General features: G+C 56.8%; 8 protein-coding genes across 8 annotated transcripts; 5 read left to right on the top strand and 3 right to left on the bottom strand.

Moving 5' to 3' along the window:
• Positions 1-667: 667 nt before the first annotated feature.
• N657DRAFT_676279 (uncharacterized protein) lies at positions 668-974 on the bottom strand (the record flags this gene model as incomplete). The annotated part of the gene is made up of 2 exons (XM_062795883.1): positions 668-891; positions 962-974. 2 exons carry the CDS (start codon positions 972-974, stop codon positions 668-670), a joined length of 237 nt encoding a protein of 78 aa, XP_062652271.1.
• Positions 975-2,604: 1,630 nt separating this feature from the next.
• N657DRAFT_560696 (PLP-dependent transferase) lies at positions 2,605-4,113 on the top strand (the record flags this gene model as incomplete). Its single annotated transcript, XM_062787999.1, has 2 exons — positions 2,605-3,010; positions 3,062-4,113. The coding sequence occupies 2 exons, from the start codon at positions 2,605-2,607 to the stop codon at positions 4,111-4,113; spliced, it is 1,458 nt and encodes a 485-aa protein (XP_062652270.1).
• A 310-nt stretch (positions 4,114-4,423) lies between these two features.
• N657DRAFT_585561 (PCI-domain-containing protein) lies at positions 4,424-6,585 on the bottom strand. The gene is made up of 3 exons (XM_062789789.1): positions 5,875-6,585; positions 4,993-5,813; positions 4,424-4,931 (listed from the first exon to the last, which is right to left on the bottom strand). Exons 1-3 carry the CDS (start codon positions 6,331-6,333, stop codon positions 4,733-4,735), a joined length of 1,479 nt encoding a protein of 492 aa, XP_062652269.1. The 5' UTR covers positions 6,334-6,585; the 3' UTR covers positions 4,424-4,732.
• A 344-nt stretch (positions 6,586-6,929) lies between these two features.
• N657DRAFT_561232 (guanine-N(7)-methyltransferase) lies at positions 6,930-8,351 on the top strand (the record flags this gene model as incomplete). The annotated part of the gene is made up of 1 exon (XM_062788047.1): positions 6,930-8,351. The coding sequence occupies one exon, from the start codon at positions 6,930-6,932 to the stop codon at positions 8,349-8,351; it is 1,422 nt and encodes a 473-aa protein (XP_062652268.1).
• Positions 8,352-8,725: 374 nt separating this feature from the next.
• N657DRAFT_585555 (mitochondrial Rho GTPase) lies at positions 8,726-11,410 on the bottom strand. The gene is made up of 2 exons (XM_062789788.1): positions 10,964-11,410; positions 8,726-10,885 (listed from the first exon to the last, which is right to left on the bottom strand). Exons 1-2 carry the CDS (start codon positions 10,971-10,973, stop codon positions 9,012-9,014), a joined length of 1,884 nt encoding a protein of 627 aa, XP_062652267.1. The 5' UTR covers positions 10,974-11,410; the 3' UTR covers positions 8,726-9,011.
• A 424-nt stretch (positions 11,411-11,834) lies between these two features.
• Positions 11,835-14,306, top strand: N657DRAFT_667739 (WD40 repeat-like protein; the record flags this gene model as incomplete). Its single annotated transcript, XM_062795417.1, has 9 exons — positions 11,835-11,839; positions 11,932-12,065; positions 12,130-12,674; positions 12,727-12,894; positions 12,942-13,312; positions 13,401-13,701; positions 13,803-14,027; positions 14,095-14,170; positions 14,233-14,306. 9 exons carry the CDS (start codon positions 11,835-11,837, stop codon positions 14,298-14,300), a joined length of 1,893 nt encoding a protein of 630 aa, XP_062652266.1. The 3' UTR covers positions 14,301-14,306.
• A 2,893-nt stretch (positions 14,307-17,199) lies between these two features.
• Positions 17,200-19,271, top strand: N657DRAFT_652161 (uncharacterized protein; the record flags this gene model as incomplete). Its single annotated transcript, XM_062794265.1, has 3 exons — positions 17,200-17,258; positions 17,322-17,465; positions 17,531-19,271. The coding sequence occupies 3 exons, from the start codon at positions 17,200-17,202 to the stop codon at positions 19,269-19,271; spliced, it is 1,944 nt and encodes a 647-aa protein (XP_062652265.1).
• A 1,436-nt stretch (positions 19,272-20,707) lies between these two features.
• N657DRAFT_560587 (uncharacterized protein) lies at positions 20,708-22,366 on the top strand (the record flags this gene model as incomplete). Its single annotated transcript, XM_062787983.1, has 3 exons — positions 20,708-20,806; positions 20,865-20,990; positions 21,044-22,366. The coding sequence occupies 3 exons, from the start codon at positions 20,708-20,710 to the stop codon at positions 22,364-22,366; spliced, it is 1,548 nt and encodes a 515-aa protein (XP_062652264.1).
• Between the last annotated feature and the right edge of the window lie 144 nt (positions 22,367-22,510).

The raw sequence follows: 22,510 nt of genomic DNA, 5'->3' as shown, positions 1-22,510 counted from the left end.
GGGAGCTTGAGCTCGCGGGGTTTTTGAGTGTCTGAGAATATTGACAGTGATCAAAAGCGGGGCGGTAAGGTCTCAAAAATTGTATTCTACCCGGTTGGTTGACTTAATAGATGGCGGCAATATATGAAAACTTACGTACCGTCGGTTCCAGAAGGGACTTCGAACCCCGGGTAAGCATGGTGTTTGGCGAAGACAAGCTCCTAGACAGCCTCGTCGATCGCGGTAGCAGCAGTACCTCTATATTCAGCCCATTCCAAACCCTAAAACGCCGGCCATGCCGTCATGGTGTGCTGTTCGTACACTGCTGAGCTTATGCATGGTATTATACACGTTCTCCGTCCTCCGCTAATGGACGTGCGAGACTATGGTGTCCCGTTGAGGCGCTGAGTCGAGTCAAGTCGAGCATTGGATGTCATCCCCGGTAATGTGTCCTCGTTTTGTCTCCCCAGTCTGGGATAGACTTCCATTGCCATGGACAGAGCCATTCTCGCTTCTCCGCCAACCCACCACCCCCCCTCCCCCCCCGGGGCGCGCGCCCCTCTCACTGTTTTGTGACCTGATCGTTTACCTATTGCCCTTTCGTTTTTGTTCGAGGAAGAGAACTCTCCTTCGGACTGTGAAAAACAGTGTGTCAGCGCTGTGTCCTGGTATCGCTTTCGTACAATCGCTAAGCGGTGTTCGTGGTATCTCTCTTGTTCGCCCTGCCCTCATGTTGGAGCCCGATATCGTGATGTGCTGCCGGGCTGGATTGGGAGGTATAGGGGGAGATCGTACTGATTGGGTCATATTTGATCATGCTCATGGGCAGTGATGTCCGTGGGCGGGTGAAGGTGTAGAAGTAGCCTGTCATAGCCATGGAGAGGAGTCGCACGCTGATGATGCGCGACTTGGCTGGACGGTTGAACTTGTGTCAGTGTTTTTCTTCAGGGAGTCTGGACGAGCTGGGCGATGGTATGTGTACCCTTCTTTGCCATCTTGACGTTCACACGCAAAGGCCTGTGTTTGCAGCGTGAAGCCTCCTTCCTACGGTGGAATTGGTGTTGTCGGTCGTCGTCGACGTCTGTCGCGATAGGCGAGTCGAGAGGTTTTGCGGCTCGCTTCGGAGCTGCGCGGGTAACCAATCGACAGACCCACACCGGCAGCCCGGCAGGCGTGGGGAAGACATGCGAAAGATCGTTGATCCGGTAACTACCAATGTTAGACTTCGCGTAGTTACGTAAGCAAAGCTTGTTGATGTCTGAACAGGTAACCGAGTCCAATTCCAAGAGTCAATCATGCCAAATGGTTCAGTATCGCTCGGCTTCCAAATGTGTGTGTGTACTCCCGGGCCGTACATAAGGTTACGGTACTGCCTATCCTGATTGCGCTGTGTTTCTAACTCTTGTGATTTGGCTTTATGCGTGTGCCTAACAACTTGCATTTCGCCATATTCAAATTCCTTGAGTGTAGCACAATCGAGTGTTTCAGTACACTGCTACCTGTGGTCGCCGTCATATTGTGTATCGGCCACCAGCCTGACGGCAATCTAGCAGTGACTTGGAACTCGGTATAAGAGACATTGGAAACCCAGATATTGGAGAGCGCATTCAGATCCCGCATCCGTCAGGGTCCGTCTGCTAAGGGTCTGAGGCTGAATTGAGGCCTGAGCAAGCCATCTCACACCGCCCACGCAGTTTCCATTCTCGGAGGCACCGCGGCCGCCGCGGGAATACAAGAAGCGCACACTCGACCGTCCGTTGTTTTCCCCGCCGTTCCTGACCCATTTGTGACTGACGTCGTGAGAGGTAAGTAAGAGGGGCACAAGTCGCAGATATCGAGTCGTTGAGGTCAATGAACTAACAGCACTTGTAAGATCAGCCCCCCACCGTTCATCACAACCCGTTAAAAACGCACCGCGCCGCCTCCACTTCAACTGCCCTGGGCTGAAATTCGCATTCAACGTTTCGCCAACAAATGGCGCCCTTGCTGGTGCAGGTTGCTCGCCGCGGGACGATAGTCAATCGCTCGGCATTAAAACACGGCGCGGGGTTGATCTGCCGCCAACAAGCGCTGCAGGGTCCAGCTGTCCCAAGAGGAGGTAGGTGTGGCCCAAACAAGACAGTATCTCTTTCGAGCCTTCCATCACATCTTTACTGTTGCTTCTACTCGCATCTACCCGCATCTGCTCGCATGGGCGGCGAAGCAGCCCAGTGGGCGTTTCAACGTCCATCCTGCCGCGCATAACGTTGGACATGAAGCACCTCAGCCGGGCCCTGTGTGGCGCCCGGTTTCGGCTCCAGCGGTCTCTAACACAGCGGTCCGGGATGTCCCGCACATCAGCCTGATGACAGCAGACAATTGCACACTCATGCGCTGATTCCTACGGCTCGCCAATCCCCCCTTCATTTTTATTTATCCTCGTCAGCGGTGTTCGATTCCTTCGAGACGAACCAGTCCCCTTCGGTCCCTCTGATGGCCCAATACCCCGATTCTCAAATCTCGTTCCACATCATGACTCAACACCACACACAACCTCTCTAACCAACCATCTTCCCTGCTATATGCTTATCTTACTGCCCTACAGTTGCTTTCCTACAACGTTCTCTATCTCACCAAAAGCGCACCATGTCGTCCAACCCGGGTCCTCGGCTCAACATCGACAACATCAACCCCCATGTCCGCTCCGCCAAATACGCCGTGCGTGGTGAGCTGGCCGTCAGGTCCGAGGAGTACCGCGCCGCGCTGCTGAACGGCGTGTCCAACCTGCCCTTCAAGCAGGTCATCTCGGCCAACATTGGCAACCCCCAGCAGCTGGACCAGAAGCCCATCACCTTCTTCCGCCAGGTTCTCAGCATCCTCGAGAACCCGACCCTGCTCGACAAGCCCGATGTGCTGATCAACCACTTGGGCTACAAGCCCGACGTGCTGGAACGGGCCAAGAGGTTGCTGGCCCAGGTTGGCTCCGTGGGCGCCTACAGTGCCAGCAACGGCGCCCCTGCCATCCGCCAGAGCATCGCCGAGTTCCTCGAGAGTAGGCAATTTCCGTCTCCAGGCTATTCTAAACCTTGCTGACAACGCACAGGGCGCGATGGCTTTCCCGCCAACCAGGCCGACATCTACCTCTCGGCTGGTGCCTCATCGGGGGTTAACACCCTCCTGCACGTCATCTGTGCCGATGAGAAGTCGGGCATTCTCATCCCCATCCCTCAGTACCCCCTATACAGCGCCTCTCTCTCAGTCCTGAACGCCGCCCCCGTGCCGTATCTCCTTGACGAAGCCAAGAATTGGGGCACCGACCTGGCTACCATCAAGGAGGCCTACGAAAAGGCCAAGGCCGAAGGCATCGACGTACGTGCAATCGTCATCATCAACCCGGGCAATCCCACCGGCGCCTCCCTGCCCGAGGAAGACGTCCGCGCCGTCATCGACTTTGCCAGCCAAGAGCGCCTCGTCATCCTGGCCGACGAGGTCTACCAGACCAACGTCTTCGTCGGCGAGTTCATCAGTTTCAAGCGCATGCTGCGCCAGATGCAAAAGGAGAAGCCCGGCGTCTACGACCACGTCGAGCTCGCCTCCCTGCACTCCGTCTCGAAGGGTATGGTCGGCGAGTGCGGCCACCGCGGCGGCTACTTTGAGCTCGTCGGCTTCGACCCGGCCGTCCAGGCCGAGATCTACAAGTTCGTCTCCATCACGCTCTGCGCCCCCGTCATCGGCCAGTGCCTCGTCGAGCTCATGGTCAACCCGCCCCGGCCCGGCGAGCCCTCGTATGAGCTTTACCAACAGGAATACAACGCCATCTTCGACGGCCTGCGCGAGCGCGCAACGGCACTACACACGGCCTTCCAGCAGATGGAGGGCGTCGAGTGCGGCGTGCCCCAGGGGTCCATGTACCTCTTCCCCACCATCAAGTTGCCGCGTAAGGCGGCCGAAGCGGCGGCGGCCGAGGGTCGATCCCCGGATGAGTTTTACTGCATGCGCCTGCTCGAGGCTACCGGCGTGTGTGTCGTGCCCGGGTCCGGGTTTGGTCAGAAGGAGGGAACCCTGCACTTCCGCACGACCTTCCTCGCGCCAGGGACGGAGTGGGTGGGGAGTATTATCAAGTTCCACCAGGAGTTTATGGATAAGTACCGTTGAGCTGAGGGAATTTACGAATTCGGAACTGGACGGGTTTTGTGAAGCGAATAAATCGATGCGTTGGATTCGGGATATCGGACGGATGGAGATCTGGATCCTACAAAATGTAGCCTCGTATGGCACAGCATAGCCTACCTAGCATTGCATGGCATGGCATGCCTTGGTTTGAGCCGAGTTTGAGCTTGTTGGGTCTGAGTTCGGAGTTGAATTCGGTGGAGAGGACGAGGACCAAGCACCTCCACATACCTCTGCGCGGTTATGTCGTGTTATACAGCTACCTGTGTCTGTGCCTCGATTTGTCCTTGGCTTCGGCATACCTGACACAAAAGTGGGATGAGCGATGCTTTGATATCGAGGACTATGTCACAGCGGTGTGTCGTGTAGATAGTTGGCAGGGGCGAAGCGTTGCGTTCACATAACCTTCAGGTCCTTCAACTCAGCGGTATACACAATTGAGTCTGGTGTTGGCCCTTGTCATCTTGCCCAGGCTGCGTGTCTGGCTTCCGAAAGAGACGACACGCAGAGCCATCATCTTTCTGCTCTTCTCTGCTAGTTGCGAGGTATCATACAAATGCCCACATTTTGATCACTGTTGGGCTGCTGCCGATACACAGACTATCTACGCCCTCTCACTCCCCCTCAGCCGCACCGCCTGACCGTACTTCTGCAGTTTGGTAATCAGCTGATCGCCCTGGCGCACCACGTCTTGGTACTGCTTGTTCTTGTCGTCGGGCCGGTTTGTCTCGATGACGCCTTGGCCCGCAACCCGGTCAATGGTGCAGGGGATGCGGCCCGCGGCGATGAACTTGGCAAGGTCACTACAGAAGTCACATGTTAGTCCCATATCAAACCTGTGTAGTAGAGAGCAGGGTGACATACCGGTCCAAGAAGTCAACCGTCACCCCAAAGTCATTCGCCATGCTGTCCAGCCCGACCACGCGGTAGCTCTGCAGCAGCTGCTGGTACGCACGCAGGCGCATCTCGCGGATGAACCAACCCTTGTGCTCGTGCAGGTACCGATCCAGGTTGAGGAACTGCTCCTCGACGAGCGCGAGCGCCTGGAAAAAAAGCTTGTACCGGCCGTTGTACAGGCTGCTGACTAGCTGCGCGAGCGGGCCAAAGTCGACGGCCATCTCGGCCTCGGGCTGGTCGGCGGAACTGCCGAGCGTGGTGAGATTGACAACCGCCACCTTGGCCGACGGAGTTGCGCTGCTGGGATTAGCGTCGGTCATCTCGTCGTCGGCGCCCGGCCCGGCAGAAATAGCGCCTGTCAGCGCGAGGAGCTTGTCCTCGCCGTCGCCGAGGATGGCCTTGATCTCTGGGGCGTCGACGACCTTGGATTTGAAGTCGACGCGCTTGAGTGAGACGGATCCCGCGAGCACGGCGTAAATAACCAGGTTGCTGTAGGTACAGAGCTCGTACGAGGTGAAGGTCGACAGGCTGTCAAGGAGGAGCGGGGCGGCGAGGTTGTAGCTGCGCGTTGTGAGCAGAGACAGGCCCTCGTAGGCTTTCAGCCGGTTGCGCCGATCCCAGTCGCCGCCCGTCTCGACCAGCGTCTTGGCTCGCTCAACATGCTTCTTGACGAGATGCTTGTCGCCGTAGAAGAGGCCCATGCGAATGATGGCGAGGACCAAGTCGATTTTGATCCCGAGGATACCGGTTTTCTCAAAGACGTCCTCATAGGCTGCGATGGCTTTCTCCTGTAGAAGTAGCGGTTAGCTCGCGGAGATTGGGTCAAGGTTCAGAACGCGGACGGCACACCTTGTCGCCGACTCTTGCCCAGAACTCGGCCCTCTTGCCCCGGGCAGCCTGAATCTCAATATCTCCGGCCTTCTCAACAGCTTCGTCCTCCTCTTTTTGGAACTCTTCCAGCTCGCGGTCGTTGTCCGCCTTCAACGACTCATACAGAGCCTCATCCCAGGGAAGATTTATGCTGGCCGTCGGGCTCCTGGTCGCAATCATGCCGACTAAGCTGTTCTTCCTGCTAGGCAGCTTGCCCGGAACATGTGAGCTACCCTCGCCAACCGCATTGAGAATGCCGTCTATCGGGTGCGCTAGGTAGCGGTAGAATGGAGCCATCTTGTGCTCGGAGATGGCATCCTGGAGCTGCTTGGCGGCTGTCTGCTGGGCCGTCTTGGTGGCATATGGGTTGGTGAGAGTAAAGACATGCTGGGCGAGCGGCAGCAGAGGCCATTTTGCGTACTGCGGGTCTGAGCCCATGATTACCGTGGTTGCGGACGACGGTGACGAGAATCGAGGGAGGGTCCGAAGCAGGTCTTGGAGATCGGAAGTCTGCCGCTGGGTTTAAAATAGTGACCCGAATTGAAAAATGTCGTAATTCGGCGTAGTGGAACTATTGCTAATCAGTTCGTTCGGGCTGTTTGCGGCTAAAAGAAAGCCGTTGATGCTCGAGGAATGCAGATGGTGCAGGTTGTTGAAGGTGGATTGGCAGCTTGGGTCAGCTCTCAGCAGCGAGCCCGTTGGCTCAAGCGTGCCCTGGCCCGCAAGGCTGCAAGCACTCGCGTCACTTCACTGATGAGGTCGGCAGGGGCTTTGGGTGCGCTGAGCTGATTCGCCACGGCATACTCTGTGGGGCTACTCCCCTTGCAAGGTGAACTGAACCTCAGGCTGGGCTCGCCTTCCGACTCATTGTTCCACTTTCCCAACTTCCACCATTGACTTCAAGTTTTGAAGAACATAAAAACCAACCGCATTTCTTGCCACTCCGGATTTGTTTCTCTTAGCAACGCTCGCACCGACTTCTCGAGAACAAAGAGCTGCATAACACATTCCCCGATCTGCGTGCATCGGTCGCCATGGCCGACGACCACGACAACGACGACCTCCCCCAGCCTTTTGATGCAAAGAAGTTAGCGCCCGCCAAAAAAAGACAACGGTCCCCATCACCCAGCGGAAGCGGAAATGCGAACGCCTCGGGCGAAGCCCCGCGCAAGCTCAAGCGACCGGGGCAGCGCGCCCGCATCAGCGAGGCCGAGAAGGAGAAGATCCGACAGCGAGCTCTCGAGCGTGAGCGCCAGGCTCAGCAGGAGGCGGCGGCAGAGGAATTGAGGCAGCGATCCAGTATTAATGACGTCGTAAAGGCACACTACAATGCCGTACCGGAGCGGGGCCGTGAGTGGCGTAAGACGGACAGCAGGATCAAGGGGCTGAGGTCCTTCAACAATTGGGTCAAGAGCTGCATCATTCAAAAGTTCGCGCCGGATGAGGATCACGCCCCGGGGGCTATGGAGCGGGGGATTACTTCGGGGGCCAAGCTGCTTGTGCTGGACATCGGGTGTGGAAAAGGTGGGGATCTGTTCAAGTGGCAGCAGTCACCGCAAACGGTGGAGTTGTATGTCGGCTTGGACCCCGCCGAGGTGTCGATCGAGCAGGCGCGGGAGCGGTATCGGAGCATGGCCAACCGTGGAGGCAGCGGACGCGGCGGCAGAGGAGGCCATCATCGGCGCCCCCCGCGCATTTTTGACGCGCGTTTCCACATTAAGGACTGTTACGCCGAGTCGATTGGCGACATCGACATTGTCCGGCAAGTCGGGTTCACAGGATCCAGCGTCAGCAGCAGCCGCGGTTTCGACGTCGTCAGCATGATGTTCTGCATGCACTACGCCTTCGAGACCGAAGAGAAGGCCCGGCAGATGTTGAAAAATGTTTCCGGCGCGTTGAAGAAAGGCGGGCGCTTCATCGGAACCATCCCCAACTCGGACGTCATCAGCTCCAAAGTCATTGACTTTAACAAGCGCATGGAGGAGAAAAAAAAAGCCAGGGCCGATGGCCCCGTAACCACAGTCGAACCCCAAACCACCGAAGCCTCCCCGCCGAAAGAAGACGGCGAGGTCGAAGAAGGCGAAGCCGAAGAGACGGCCTCCTGGGGCAACGACATCTACCGCGTGCGCTTCCCGGGCCACACCCCAGCCGACGGCATCTTCCGCCCTCCCTTTGGTTGGAAATACAACTTCTTCCTGCACGAGGCCGTTGAGGAGGTGCCCGAGTACGTGGTGCCGTGGGAGGCGTTCCGCGCGCTGGCCGAGGACTACAACCTGGAGTTGCAGTACCACAAGCCGTTTGCCGAGGTGTGGGAGACGGAGAAGGACGACCGGGAACTGGGTGCGCTGAGCGAGCGCATGGGCGTCCGAGACCGCGTCACGGGCAAGTTGCTCGTCTCCAACGAGGAGATGGAGGCGGCCGGGTTTTATGTGGCCTTTTGCTTTTATCGGGTGTGAGTGGGATGCAGTATCCTCACTCTCCCGAGATGATATATCCAATCTCAATCCATCCATTGATTCTGGAGATACGCATTATCGGGCGAGCATATCCGATTCCTCGGTTTCCTATGGCGGTCCAGCGAGACCTTAGGTCTTGGTTCCTAGTTCTGATGGCCAGCCAGAAGGGTGCCACCGCGGTGCGCGGGTTGAAGCGCACCTAGACACCCATCATCATAACACGAGTGCCTAGGGGCCGCAGAGTCTATTATAATTCAGGAGAGAACCAGACTCATCCCGAGATTTTCAGGACATCACCTAAAGATCTGCTGCGGCTAAAACCGCCTGTGACAGGCCAGGGACCACTCAGATTTCTAGATGGACAAGGTGACTGACTGATTAGAGCTTCATTAAACACTAATAAAAACGCACGCTAACTGCAATGTAGAGGAGTGTGTGTGGGTATCATAATCCCTCCCTGCGGAAAGGTTAGGGAGGGCCGCCTGATCTACCCAGGCGAACACCAAGCGCATACTGAGATCCCACCATCCAAACATCACCCAAAAAGACTCCGCCGAATGCATCACTTCCGTTACCTCTTCCCTAACTCTCTTACCCAACTTCTCCTTCCCTTGCAGCCCGCCACATTCCCCATAAGTTCCCAGCCGATGCAGCTTCTCTCTAAGCAGAATTGGTCGACCTCCGCCAGATCATGAACGCCGCCAACGCGGCACACGTCGTGGCCCCGAGTGCCAAGTACAGACCCGACCGGTCCGGCGGCTCCTCCGACTTGGGAAACGCCGTGCTGGGGTTGGTAGCAGCCTCGGCGAGCGCGACAAAGAGCTCACTGATACTGTTCCACGTGACACTCACATGCAGCGGGGCCGACATGTTGAGCGCGGCGGTGTAGGCGTCGGGCTGCAGCTCGCTGCGCTGCGTCGTCTTGTCGCGGTCGGCTTTCAGGGCTGTGTAGATGGCAGGCAGCTCGTCGAGCTGCGGGTAGCGCTTGCGCAGGTCGACAATGTGCGAGAACGAGTCGGGCTCGGACGAGTCGTAGGCGTAGCAGATAAGGTCGCACGTGTCGAGCTTGGCTTGGTTCTCGAGGATGGCAGGCTCGAGCTCGCCGAGCTCTTCGAGGATCAGATAGCACTGCTTGCCGCCGTGCAGCTCGACGCTGTTGACGGCGCGGCGGGGCTTGATGGTTGGGTGGTAAAGCGCATCGAACGGCCGGTTGAGGAAGGCATCGAGGAGCGAAGACTTGCCGGCGCCGGCAGAGCCGAGGAGGTAGCAGAGGACGACGTTCCGTTCGACGCGGCCTGGTCGCCGCCTTCTTTTGCGTGGTTTGGTTACTTTCAAGGCGGCTGTAGTCGAGTCGCGTGCGTCCGGGCCCTCGAACCCGAGGTAAGCGAGGTATTCTAGCGTCGTCTTGGGTTCGAGGAAGGTGGTCATGCTCCACTGCGCAAGCCACCCTTGTAGTGTGATGTGGCCAGCCTCGTTCCGAACGGTGGATGACGGGAAGGATGTCTCGACCCAGGATTGCGGTAACCCGGGAGTAGGAGCAAACAAGGCCGCTAATTCCTGGTCATTGAGACCCCCGTCGTTGTCCTTGTCGAAGGTCAAGAACAGATCCATAAAGAAGCGGTACCCTGCTGGACTGAGCTCAGCCGAGGAGTAGTCGGGCACATCAAAGCGGGGATGCAGAAAGCTGTCTTCCAGGCTCAGACTGTCTGTGTAGTGATGTTTCCTGAGAATGATCCATATCGTCTCGTGGCGCCCCTTTTCTGCATACATTTTGTTGAGCTGCAGAAACCCGTGCAGGTCGAGCCCCTTCTCGGTACTCGAGGTTGGCACCGCCTTGCTAACAGTCGCCTTGATATTCTCCAGCTCGCCCGGCAGCAAGGGCTTCTCAAACGACTTGGATTGGAACTCGTGCATCTCGTCGTCGTTCAGGTAGCCGTCCTGGTCCTTGTCGCACAGGTAAAACACCCTCTTAAGCGCCGCCATGCAGGCAGGCTTCAACTGGCCTTCCTTGTGATCGTACAGGGGCGCGATGGGGTGGGTGACGGCCTTCTGGCAGAGGTAGAAGACTTCAATGACGTTGTGCTGCTCCTTGGCACTGGTGCGGATGCACGAGTCGATCTCGCGGAACTCGGCCATGACGGGCAGCATCTCCTCCTCGACCACCTGCGAGGTGCTGCCCGAGGCGGCGAGATCCGACTTGTTGGCGCACAGCACGACCGGGACGTTAACCCCTAGCGAGCGAAAGTAGGGCATCCAGAAGAGGGCGACGCGCTCGTAGCTGTAGTGGTCCGAGTAGACGAGCAGTATTACGTTACATTTCCGGATCTCCTTGCGCAGGGTCGTGCGGTCCTGGGGCCGGGCGGAGGTGTCGACGATGGTGGTGGTGACATTTTCAGGAGTGCCGATGGTCGGGGGAATGGTGACTTGGGGGAGCACCGACTGGATCTTGTTGGCGACGAAGACGTCCTTGACGAGCGAGGCGATCAGGCTGGACTTGCCTGTCCCCTCGTCGCCACAGACACAGATTCTGACCGCTGTGTTTGGTAAGCTTGACTGGTCCTCTCGGGGAGAAAAACCCAGACTTGCGAACTGTAGATGCGGGTACTCCGTACCTGTAGTCATTTTTGTGCTCTGGGGTTTGATTGTCGAAGCTCTTTGTCGTCTTGCTCAGAGGGATGCCATGGTACGCCGGCTCTCAGCTGGGATTCAATTGAATAGATTAGCCGAAGAAGACACACAAGCTAAAATCCGTACATTGAGCAAAGATGGCGGCACAAGTAACTATGGCTGTGTCAGGCCATCGCAAGCTTTTGCGGTTGACGATGGGCTTCGGTGTTGAGATCAGGTCACCAAGCTAGCGACCTTCTGGGCATAGCTTCATGAGCCCCGCAGGTTGACGTCCTGAACACCTTGAGGTTGCATAGACTGCCCCCACGCCAACACTGAGCAACGCTGTGAAGGACGAGAGCGAGCCCCATGCAAATTGGTTGCAGAGAAATCAATCCAGTAGCATGTATACATGTCAATATGAGGCATTCTTGCACAACCTAAGATAAAGCTATGGCACAGAACTCCGAGGTGCCAGGGAATATGGAAATCATGATGCATATGGAAAAAGGCACTGGCCCACTACTCCGTACCCCACAGCGTCCCGTGGTTCCGGCCAGGGTCGATGGTACCCCTGTCCGGCCGCAGTTCAATGTCGGGTTACAACGCCCGGTTTGGACGGACCTCGATCGAATCCTAAGAGTGTTGTTGATACTTGTTTAGTACGGATCCGTATCTTTAACCTCATTTGTCTTCTTGTGCACGCCTATCACTGCTATTCGCTTCCCCCATCTGGGCACCCTCTGCTGCTCCCTGTCCCGTGCTTGCGACTGCCCCCAGTGATTCCAGGATAACTTATCGATCTTGGCAGCAAGCTCCAGCTCCCGCACAATCCAGCCGCACCCCAGCTGCCAAAGCCACCACCCGGTAGCCACCATGTTGTAAGAGGAATTCAGACATGAAAGGAACGGCGGCAAGCCGGGGCTGGCCTCTGCCATGGCGGCCCGTCGCAGTGCTGACGGCTTCTTCCCAGCGTTCTTCCTCCACCGCGGTACCCCCCGCAAGGGTACACCAGCCTTCCTGCCGGTATGCCCGTACCGATGATCGAGACCAACAACATTCTCAGCAACCCCTCGGGACCTGAGTATCAGTTCCTGGTCGGCGAGGGTGAGTCCCACAGAGCAAGGAGGGGTGCCGGAGCTCCAAATCGATGTTGACTCTCTGAGGCCAGGGTTGTATGTTTTGAAGGAGGATCTACACCTTGCGACTCCTCCACCACACCCTTCCGAGGCCCCAATAGTCAACCCGAATCCCCTCGCGACAACCCCGCAGCCGGCAACCGCGGGCACGCGGCTCTCCTTGCTCAATCTCGACGTTAGCTCCCTCTTTCCCGCCGTCTATCGCTCAACTTCACGGGCGGATGGGGCGCAGGGCAGTATACAGGAACACCCCGACGAGAGCAAGTCGTCGACCGATATGCGTGAGAGCAGCAGTGATGCCGGCCGCCTCAATTTCAGCGATGTCCCGCTCTTCACGTCCAATGCCCCCGCGTTTGGTGAGGGCAACACCCTCCTTGCCCCTGTGGCACAGAAGGATGCCAACAAACGGCGCAAGCCCAAAAACAACATGTCTAAGAGCAACTCATCGTTCATCTCAAGAGTGATTAATCATGAATCGTTGAACAAGCGGCTGCAGGATCGGCCAAGGGATGGTCTATTCGGCTTTGCCAATGTTAACCGGGCCTTCCAATGGCTGGACCTGTCGTCGACATCGAAAGTGAGGAGATTAGAAGGATTTTGATGAATAGCATTCATGCTGACGGTACCAGGCTGATTATTTGACGAAGATTCTCTTTACCAAGGCTCACTGCCTGTGCCACGATGTCAACAAGGTAACTAAGAGCTCAACGCACATCGACGTGGTTATGGGTTTCTCCACTGGCGAGATTATCTGGTGGGAGCCCATCACGCAGCGGTACACCCGCCTCAACAAGAATGTACGCTCTTTTGTCCACCTTGTCCGATGTCAGGCTAACATTTTCAGGGTATCATCAACGGCACGCCGGTGTCCGATATCCAATGGATACCAGGATCCGAGCATCTCTTCCTCGCCGCGCATATGGACGGCACTCTGGTCGTCTACGACAAGGAGAAAGAGGACGGCATCTTCATCCCAGAAGAGGAGGCCGCATCTCGGACCAGCGGAGACACCACCCGCACTAGCAGGGTCAACTACTCATCCCAGTTGCACATCCACAAGTCGGTCCACTCCAAGAACCAGAAGGCCAACCCGGTAGCCGCCTGGAAACTGTCCAACCATCGCATCAACGCCTTTGCCTTCTCCCCGGACAACCGTCACCTCGCCGCCGTCTCCGAGGACGGCACCCTGCGAATCCTGGATTACCTCAAAGAAGAGTCAGCACTCCTCCCCCAGTTTCCTTCCCCCCCCCCCCACAATTCCCCTCCCTTCCCTCCTGTCCCCAACTGCTGACGACTTCCACAGACTGCTCGACCTACACTACTCGTACTACGGCGGCCTGTCCTGCGTCTGCTGGTCGCCCGACGGGAAATACGTCGTGACGGGCGGCCAGGACGATCTCATCTCAATCTGGTGCCCGTCCGAGACGGATTCCCGCGGTACGGCCCTCGTCGCCCGCTGCCAGGGCCACCACTCCTGGGTCACGTCGGTCGCGTTTGACCCGTGGCGGTGCGACGAGAGGAGCTATCGGTTTGGGAGTGTGGGCGAGGACAGGAGAATTTGTTTGTGGGATTTTAGTGTGGGCATGTTGAATCGGCCGAGGGCGGTACGTTTTTCCTCTGCCTTTTGACTTGCTCCTGCTGGGGAAGGTTTGGGTGTTAGGGTGGGTTTACAAGGGGATGCTAACAGGGGGGTTGATATGGGTAGGCATCCGTGAGACATCGCGGGTCCGTCTCATCCCGCCCTGGTGCAGGGCCACTCCAACGCGCTGAGACGGGTGGCACGAGCGCCAGCGGAAGGCTAAGGTCGGATTCCAATCACTCGACAGCGGTCTCTGCCACTGCTGCTGAGGAGGGAGAGACGAGCAAAGGAAAGGTGCTGTCGCATCCCGTCGAGCCTAGAGCGGCGACGGCGACGTTGCCACCTATTTTGGTATGTTCTTCCCGACTTCTACATGAGTTGCTGTGCCGGGTTTATGGTGCTGACGTCCATTGGACAGAGTAAAACGGTGGATGATGACCCGCTGTGCTGGCTTGGATTCACGCCGGACGCGATCCTGACGAGCTGCAAGAACGGTAGGTGCTGCTACAGGCGACTGGTAAGGGGGAAAATGTTTCGGGGCTAACGGGATGCACAGGGCATATTCGGACATGGACGAGGCCTTCGGAGCTGGCACAGCAGTTGGAGGAGAAGCGGGACGCTTGATCGCATGGCCAATGGAATTCATTGATCTCGTGGCTGTAGTGGACTGATGCAGATGTTCAGTGTACGGCCTAGTACTGGTTGGTAAGTTGGTTCAGGTTATTGGCTTTGGCGTTGTACGGCGTCGGAGGTTTCTTCAAACATGGTGGCTCGGTGTTGTCGTATGACATATGTACCGAGGGGGCATATGGTAATGCCCCCATATGGCGCCGTTATGAGAATTTGCGTGCGTGTGAACTGTGGGTCATGGTTGTCCCTGGCTTTAGGTCAAGGAGCGGTGAAAAGGCGGCGAGCGGGCCGTTCCTGGATTGGTCATTGTTTGCCCGCAGGCTACTCAACATGCAGGTCACGGAGATGCCAACCTTTTTCCTTGTAGACGTTGTTGGTCTCGGGCGCGCTTGCTTTCACCCGGAACAAGTTAAAGAAATGGAAAACTCAGTACCGGCACATCAAGCTCGTATGTCCTGGGACTATGTGTCTTTATTGCCTATCTTCACTGTATGATAAATATCCGTTGAAGACCTTACCTACCGTAACACGACCTTCATGTATGTCTGGTACCGTGCCTGCATGAGTCGGGATGGCTTCTCGGTACTGCCGCCGAGGGGTGAAACATCTGTACTGGAGGGCCGTGTGTCGAACGGGGAGTGTTAGCATATGATGCTTAGGGAACTTGCCGGGTTTGGTGGGTTGTGCATGATGAGACGACACCAGGGTTTGTCCTTTTCAAGTTTCCCACGTCTCGATACATCGACTTCCATATCCGTAGCTTGGTCCGCTTCCGATAGGGCACAGAGTCGGAGTCATTCATACCATCATGTTGCGTGGGTGTGGTACGATTGGATTGGCACCGATACTCGGCGAGCGCGAGGCTACACGGAGCACAGAAATTCCAACAATTTGGCTACCTTGGCGCACTGTCATCACAAGCGCCTATCCCGCCTGTAAGCGCGTAATGGGTGTTGATGTTAGTGTTGCGGCTTATCGATACGCATCACCATATGCCGATTCTGGTCGAAAAACAGCGCCCAATGATTGTACAATGACAATACCCCTAGCTACACAGTAGGGGTTGAGATTAAGGTAAACGTGAATAAGCATACCCACCTAGTATTAAGCGAGGATGGCGCAATGCTATCACCATGTCTCGAAACCTGGCACTGGAGTCCAATCTGAAATGAAACTCGATCCCCGTTTGAGTCAAAGAGGCATTTCTTCTGGTATCGCACAGAGGTTCCAGCACTTTGTGGTGACGAGCAAGAGCACGGTGACCAGCCAATGGCGCGGCCAAAATGGCGTCCGATGATCGGAGAAGGTCTGGGTTTCGGGGCGATGATATCGCTATCGTAGGATTACCCTACCCGTTGGTCGGCTGCTGAGATCATATTATGCACGACCGCTGTCTCTCGGTGACAAAACAAGGGACGGCAACCTGTGGCAAGCATCGGGAACGGTCGCCATTCGGGTCAGATCCTGGCGGGAACCACTTTAATGGGAATCCGGTATGTGCCGGATGATCGCCGCCGCGCCCATGTGTCAGGTTAGACAAGACTCCACATATGCTACATGTCGCTGGTTTGGCAGTGATGGATTGCAATATTCGACAGTAGAGCTGACGGTCCAGGCGTTGCTTGCCTGTCTGGCTGTTGCTTGGCCAACTTGAACAGGTGAACAGCCGGATATCAACATGGAACCTTCATGATTCGATTGTTGTAGGTACGATATGTAACTACAGGTACTTCCATTGTACATGTACGAGCCCAGTCACAAATCAATTCTCATAGTGACGAGCAGGTCCACGGCTAACCCAAGCAGGGCCGAACAATATTCACAATGACCAATGTGAGCACTCATCAAGGCATGCACCCTTAGGTTCCATCGGAAAGCGGATCAGGCCTGTTCCGACTGGATCAGCCTAGGAGCTGCGCTCAAGGCAAGCCCGTCCTCATGAGATTGCGCTTCCGCCCTGCATTCTCCATAGGAGCTGAAACGCGTAGAGGATACGATAGCGTGAGATACCTGGAGAGCCATTCCACTGGGCTGTGCCATATGAATACCACGTTGGCTGTCGCTTTGTTGCAGTGCTGCAGATGATTCCGTTGGCGCTGAGCGCCGTATACAGCAGCCTTAATCGACGATCGGCCAATCGGAGCCGTCAGCATCACCACAGCCCAGCTTTCGTCTTCAAGACGAGACAGACGTTAACACCCCCACGCTGCTAGCGGCCTCCACTCACCAAGCGGTGGGGCCAGCGCGTTTTTCTGGCATTTTTCTTCCTGCATGATTTCTTCAACTGAGCCCCACCCGATGGGATTGACTCCTTAGATATCCGGAGTACTATATACGCAAGAAAAAGCCGGGAGGCTGAGCATTGTGTGTCTCTCAAGACTATAGAGCGCTCCACGGGATTGCGTGCTTCTTTGGAATGATGGCAGGGTGCCACTCCCAAAGCCTTTTTAACTTTGCCTTACACCGCGGTAATCATTTTCGCCGGCCTCGGCTCTCTCAGAGCGCTGTTCGAGTTGTGAGGTGCCAACCTACACGGTAACAAAAGACTACTGTAATACCGGGTGGTGGGAAGTTTACATGCGTCCAATCTCGTAATTCCCACATCATCCTTGCTTATCCGATTCGGGCAGCAGCCCAAAGGGCAGCATAAAGGGCCTCGCTTCCGTTGTTGCCCTGCATGTGCGTGCCACGCCACCTTGATGATTCTCGAAACCTGGGTCAACAAGATTTCCCTTTCGAGCCCACCGATCCGCGCGAGTCATGATCTCACCCCTCCTACCTTACCTTATCCTATGATTCAGTATCTCTAGGTCCCGGCGCGGACCTGATCTTCCATCTTCCTACTCTTTGTCACCACCACCACCTAGTACTCGACTGCTTCCCTAGAGTGACCATGCGGTCCTTCATCCCATTCACTTCGGTGAACGGGAGATACAGCCTCTTTGAGATTCGGTGCGTGTTCTGCGCCGGCAGCAGCTGCAGACCGCCGCTTACTGACTATCGACCCGACAACAGGCTCGAGAACGATTTTGTCGTGTTTCGGGGCAACGAACATGAGGCCTCGGGTCAACTCCTCAAAGGCACCCTGGTGCTCTGTCTGGCCTCGTCGCTCAAGCTCGAAGACATTCATTTGAAATTGATAGGGACCACCCACTATGCGTACGTTGGAGCCATACAGATTTCAGATTCGACCAAAAGCGAGAAGAGTGCTGACTTAGTCACAGCTGGACCGATGCTAAGATAACCGCTACTGGCATATCTACCCACAAAATCGACAAGACGCTACCCTTCTTCGAGCACCGATGGGCGCCGTTTGTAGGAATCGGCTCTCCAGACCCGACAGATCAATCTCGACAGCAGATTAAGGGAGTCACTTTACCGCCCGGGAACTACGAATGGCCGTTTGAGCTGATGCTCAATGGCGATACGACCGAGAGCGTTGAAGGTCTGCGGGAGGCGGGTATCCACTACAAGCTGAAGGCGACCATTGCACGGGGAAAGCTGTTTCACGACATACACGCCTACAAGCAGTTGCGCGTCATCCGGACCCTCGATCCATCGGCGCTCGAGCTGATTCACGCCATGAGCATCGAGAATATCTGGCCCAACAAGATTGACTACTCAATTATCGTGCCTCAGAAGGCTGTTGTTTTTGGCAGCAGCATTCCTGTCGAGATGCGCTTCACCCCTCTGCTCAAGGGCCTCGAGCTCGGCGACATCACCGTCAAGCTGATAGAAACTCACGACATTATTCTCCAGCAGCCCAACCACACCCACAAGGAATACAGGAAGGAGAGAGAAGTGGATACGTGGACCATCCCTGTGACCAGAGAGGAGCACTGGCAAGACGTGATTCAAGACAGCGGACCGGAAGGCTGGGACGGTCAGGAAGGCTGGGTGGTCAACACGTCGCTGCCCTTGCCTAAGAAGTTGACCAAGTGCATCCAAGACGTGAACGTCAAAGGGATTAAGATTCGGCACAAGCTGAAATTAGTGGTGGCGCTCAATAATCCTGACGGCCACGTTTCAGAACTTCGCGCAACGCTGCCCGTGTCGATATTCATCTCGCCCAACATGCCGCTCGACGAACAAGGAAACCTGGTACGACAGCTCCCGAACGGAGCCTCCAGAGAAGCTGCCACCGTCGCGCCGCCGGCCTACGAACATCACCGCCTGGACCAGCTTTATGAGGACATTGACCCCGTCAGCCTGCATTCGCCGGTTGGCGGACGGTCAGGGGTTAGCAGCCCCTTCCGCGGCCACTCGAGGGCAGGCTCGACCGAAAATTTGCCAGGCCTCCTTTCTCAGGGAACACCCATTCAGCCGGACCTGCTCGCGTATAGGTTACACAGCATGTCCCTCGAACAGCGGCACAGGACCACTTCCTGGAACTCGAACCTTTCGGCAGCTGGAGCGGGCTCCAGAACAGACAGCGCGACGCATCCCGGCGACGATAGCCACATGTCGCCTCCCCCGACTGCGCCACTCACCCGGCATAACAGTGGCGATGAGCCATCAGGTCCGGACACGCCACCAGAGCATGTTGATTTCCCCGAGATTGCGGAGCTTTGCAAGGTTCCGAGCTATCAAACGGCAGTCAAGACACCGGTCAAGACGTTGGTCCCGGACGTATTCGCCCTGCCAGACTACCAGACAGCCCTGAGCACACCAAGCTCGCCGCCCAGGTCTCCTCAGCTTACCGCGACCACTCCGTCAATAGCGGACAATTTGGAGACTATCGTCGAGGGTGCGCCGGGCTCGATCCCGGCTCTGATATCGGTTTCGGCCTCGGCTCCCCTTCCTGCACCCTCTTCGAGAGAGCCTACCCCTCTGTCGGATACCCGCAGGCCTACGGGCAATCACAGACGACAACCATCTTCTGGCTTCTTTCAGAATGTTCTTCACCCTGTGGGAGACGGTGACGAGGGACGCCGGTTACAACTGCTCCAGGCGCGTGGCGAATAGTCCGATGCGTCTCGAGCCGGATAGCGGCCGACCACGTGTCAAGTTGACGGCGGCCGTGTATCATTGTGTTCAAGTGTATTTCGACTCTCCCTTCTCTTCTCATTCCTACGACATGACATGGCATGGCTGGCGTTCCTCGGGAAATGGCGGTTGCATTGGATGGGACGGTTTTGGCGGGGCGGGCTGCTCTGGGAAATTGGCAAGGATACAATAAATGGGGCCTCAATGGCGATGGAACTGGGTTGCTCAGTGAATTTCTTCCTTCCCTTCGTATTTTCCTTGATACCCAGTTACAAATCCGGTCGGCGGCAGTCCTAATAGAGACATTTTTTAAAATTTCGTTTCCTTGATCAACATCATATGATTCCGGCGGGTGGTCGTACGAGGTGGTTAGAGGAAGATTGGTGTGCGCCGCTTATATACAGGATCAAGTCCCGCAGGGTCGGGGGACAACACGGCGCAGTAGCCGTAGACTACATTGTGGAGGTACTACTCCGTATCTATCTTAGGATGAATGCGAATTGTGCGCCGCATGGTGAGACCCGTGGGTTGAAACGCGGTCGAGGTCGCCAGCAACTGCCGGTGAAGCAGAATGGACGAGACACGACATGGTTTCAGTGGTGTTGTTTGATGGACCTGGCTTGCCGAGATAGCCATCGACGTCATTGCAGGCAAGAACCTTGCGAAGCTGGTGACAGAGCAGATTGGCCCCTAGCGGCACCAAACTTAGACGAGAATCATATCTGATTTGATTCGAGAGTTACAGGTTGATTCGGCCTCTCGAAGACTGAACACAAGTCTCATAGTGACAAGAGGGAAAGCTGAGACTTCCAGCTGGACATGGGCGTGAAGCGGGCCTGATTTCGGTTACGTCATCGGATCAGGGCCGCTGAATGGCTGCTGATCGCCGTCCAGGGTGCTGAACAGACCCACTGGGTGGTCTTGGCTACGACCTCAGTTCAACACCATTGAATTTTTAGTTGGGTCTCAAGGCCTGAAAGAGAGGGGTAGCACCAGCGGTCAGCAGCTTGATGAGACGTTGACCGCGCATTGCAATCGATGGCAAAGGGCCAAGGAGTTGGTTTCCGTGTAAGGGGCGGCGGCTACCTATTGGGCCGATGCTGAGGTGCAGGTGCTGCCCGACTTAACTTTTTCTTCAAGATCTCCCACTCTTCTTTCCTGTCTGGATGGTAGTGCTCTCCAATGACCTCATTGATCCGATCAGTGTCCTTCTGCTGAAGTGCGCCAAGTTGGGAGGAACGGCGCTTCCTTCCTCGCCCGAACTAGTCTTCTTTTTAGCATTACAGCTTCTTTAGGTACTGTCCCAACACTAAACAACAAGTCAAGAGACAATCAACAGGCTCAAGGCGCGCGCGTCTTCTCACACAATGAAGCGGTTTTCTAGCATTCGCCAAGACAAACGGCAGTCTGTCGAAATGGCGCCCGCCCCCCAGGAACCCGCTGCTCCGTCGCGGCAGGAGACATTGGCCAGCAATGCTAGCGACGAAGCCGTCCCCGACACGGACCCGAGCACCGTACGTGAGATGACATCGGAAGCAGAGATAGTGCGGGACAGTGTCTGACCTGTAGCAGACTGCCGGACTGCTCACCCAGAGGCTGCAGGCGTGGAAGCATGCCGTCGTCTACCTCGAGGAGTACATGGAGGCCGTCGAGAAGATCCACCGGGCACAGGCGAAGGAGTATGAGAAGGTGTTAAAAGTGCGTCTTGCCGATTGCTGTCATAGGGAGTAAGTACTTACTTCAGGCTCCAGACCATCTCGAAGCCCCTTAGGGAGGGGCAGCACTTCGACCAGAGCCTCGGCGGCGTCGCCGGCTTCTTCGAGAATATGCGCGTCAACACGCAGGCCCTCATCAACACCAACCTCGAAACCGAGAAGAACATCAAGGGCTCGGCCCTCCCGGTCATCGAACGCTTGCATAAGGAAATCAAGCACAAGGCCAAGGAGCTAGCCCACGGCGCCGAGAAGAGCGCCAAAGAAGTCGAGAGGGCCCGCAACACCACCCAGAAGCACATCGAGCTCCTCGGCCAGCACACGGCGTCGTTTGAATCTACGGGCGGCAAACACCACCCAACCGAAGACCCCTACGTCCTCTCGCGCGGCGTACTTCACCGCCTCCACAAGCAAGTCCTGGAGGAGAACAACCAGCACAACGACCTGGTAGCCGTGCAGGCCAACTTCGAGGCCTTCGAGCGCCACATCATCCAAGTCATCCACCAGGCGATGGAAACTTTCACCCAGCTCACCGGCGGGCAAGCCCTGAAGGTGCAGGCCCTGCACGCCGACATGCTCGGCGCAGCCCAGCGAATCCCGCCCGACTTCGAGTGGAAAGCCTTCCTTCGCCGGTCCTCCGCCCTCCTCGCCAACCCGTCCGAACCCCCGCGCACTGTCGACGCCATCACCTTCCCCAACATGTCCCACCCCTCCACCAAGCCGCTCATCGAGGGTTCGCTCGAGCGCAAGAGCCGCAACAAGCTGTCGTGGGGCTACCTGACGGGCTACTACGTCGTGACGCCGTCCAAGTTCCTGCACGAGTTCAAGGACGACGACAACCTCCGCCGGGACCCGACTCCCGAGCTGAGCATCTACCTCCCCGACGCTGTGATCGGCGCGCCGCACGGCGACAAGTTCAACGTCAAGGGCAAGGATCGGTCCGGACACATGGGTGGCAAGCTGGCGGGGAGCACCGAGTTGGCGTTCAAGGCGCACTCGCCGGCGGAAGCCGAGAAGTGGTTTGAGGTGATACGGCGCGTGGCAGGGTCCTCGGGACAGGTGACATCGCCGGTGGCGTCGAGCCCCGCGAGTGAGGTTTGCAATCCCGTTGATGCTGCTGTTGCTGGCGCGGCGGAGAAGTCTAAGCCCCTCGTGGCGGTGCCGGCGCCTGCCGCAGCTCAGGAGGCGGGGATCATTACCGGGGGTGAGACGGTCGCTAGCCCGGTGGCTGCTTCTGCGGCTACTAGTGTGGCGGCTACGCCTGTGACGACGACAGGTGGTGGGTCGATGGATAAGAAGGGGAGCGCGGATGGCGCGACTGCGGCCGCGGCGGGGGAGAAGGCTGCTGATGTGAAGGTCTGAATATGCTGCCTGAGTATCTGGTATATGGCTTCAGTTGGTTTGGAAAGGGGGTTGTTGGAAAGGTCAGTTTGGTCTGGTTTCTCTTTTGCTGCATGTTGTTTCATACCCCCTTTGCGGTTACCGTTTATGGAGGGGTGACGATGG

Source organism: Parathielavia appendiculata (assembly GCF_033297405.1).
Source record: "Parathielavia appendiculata strain CBS 731.68 unplaced genomic scaffold N657scaffold_1, whole genome shotgun sequence".
Lineage (NCBI taxonomy): Eukaryota > Fungi > Ascomycota > Sordariomycetes > Sordariales > Chaetomiaceae > Parathielavia > Parathielavia appendiculata.
Note: the sequence above shows the minus strand (reverse complement) of the source record. Positions and strands in the feature narration are given on the sequence as shown.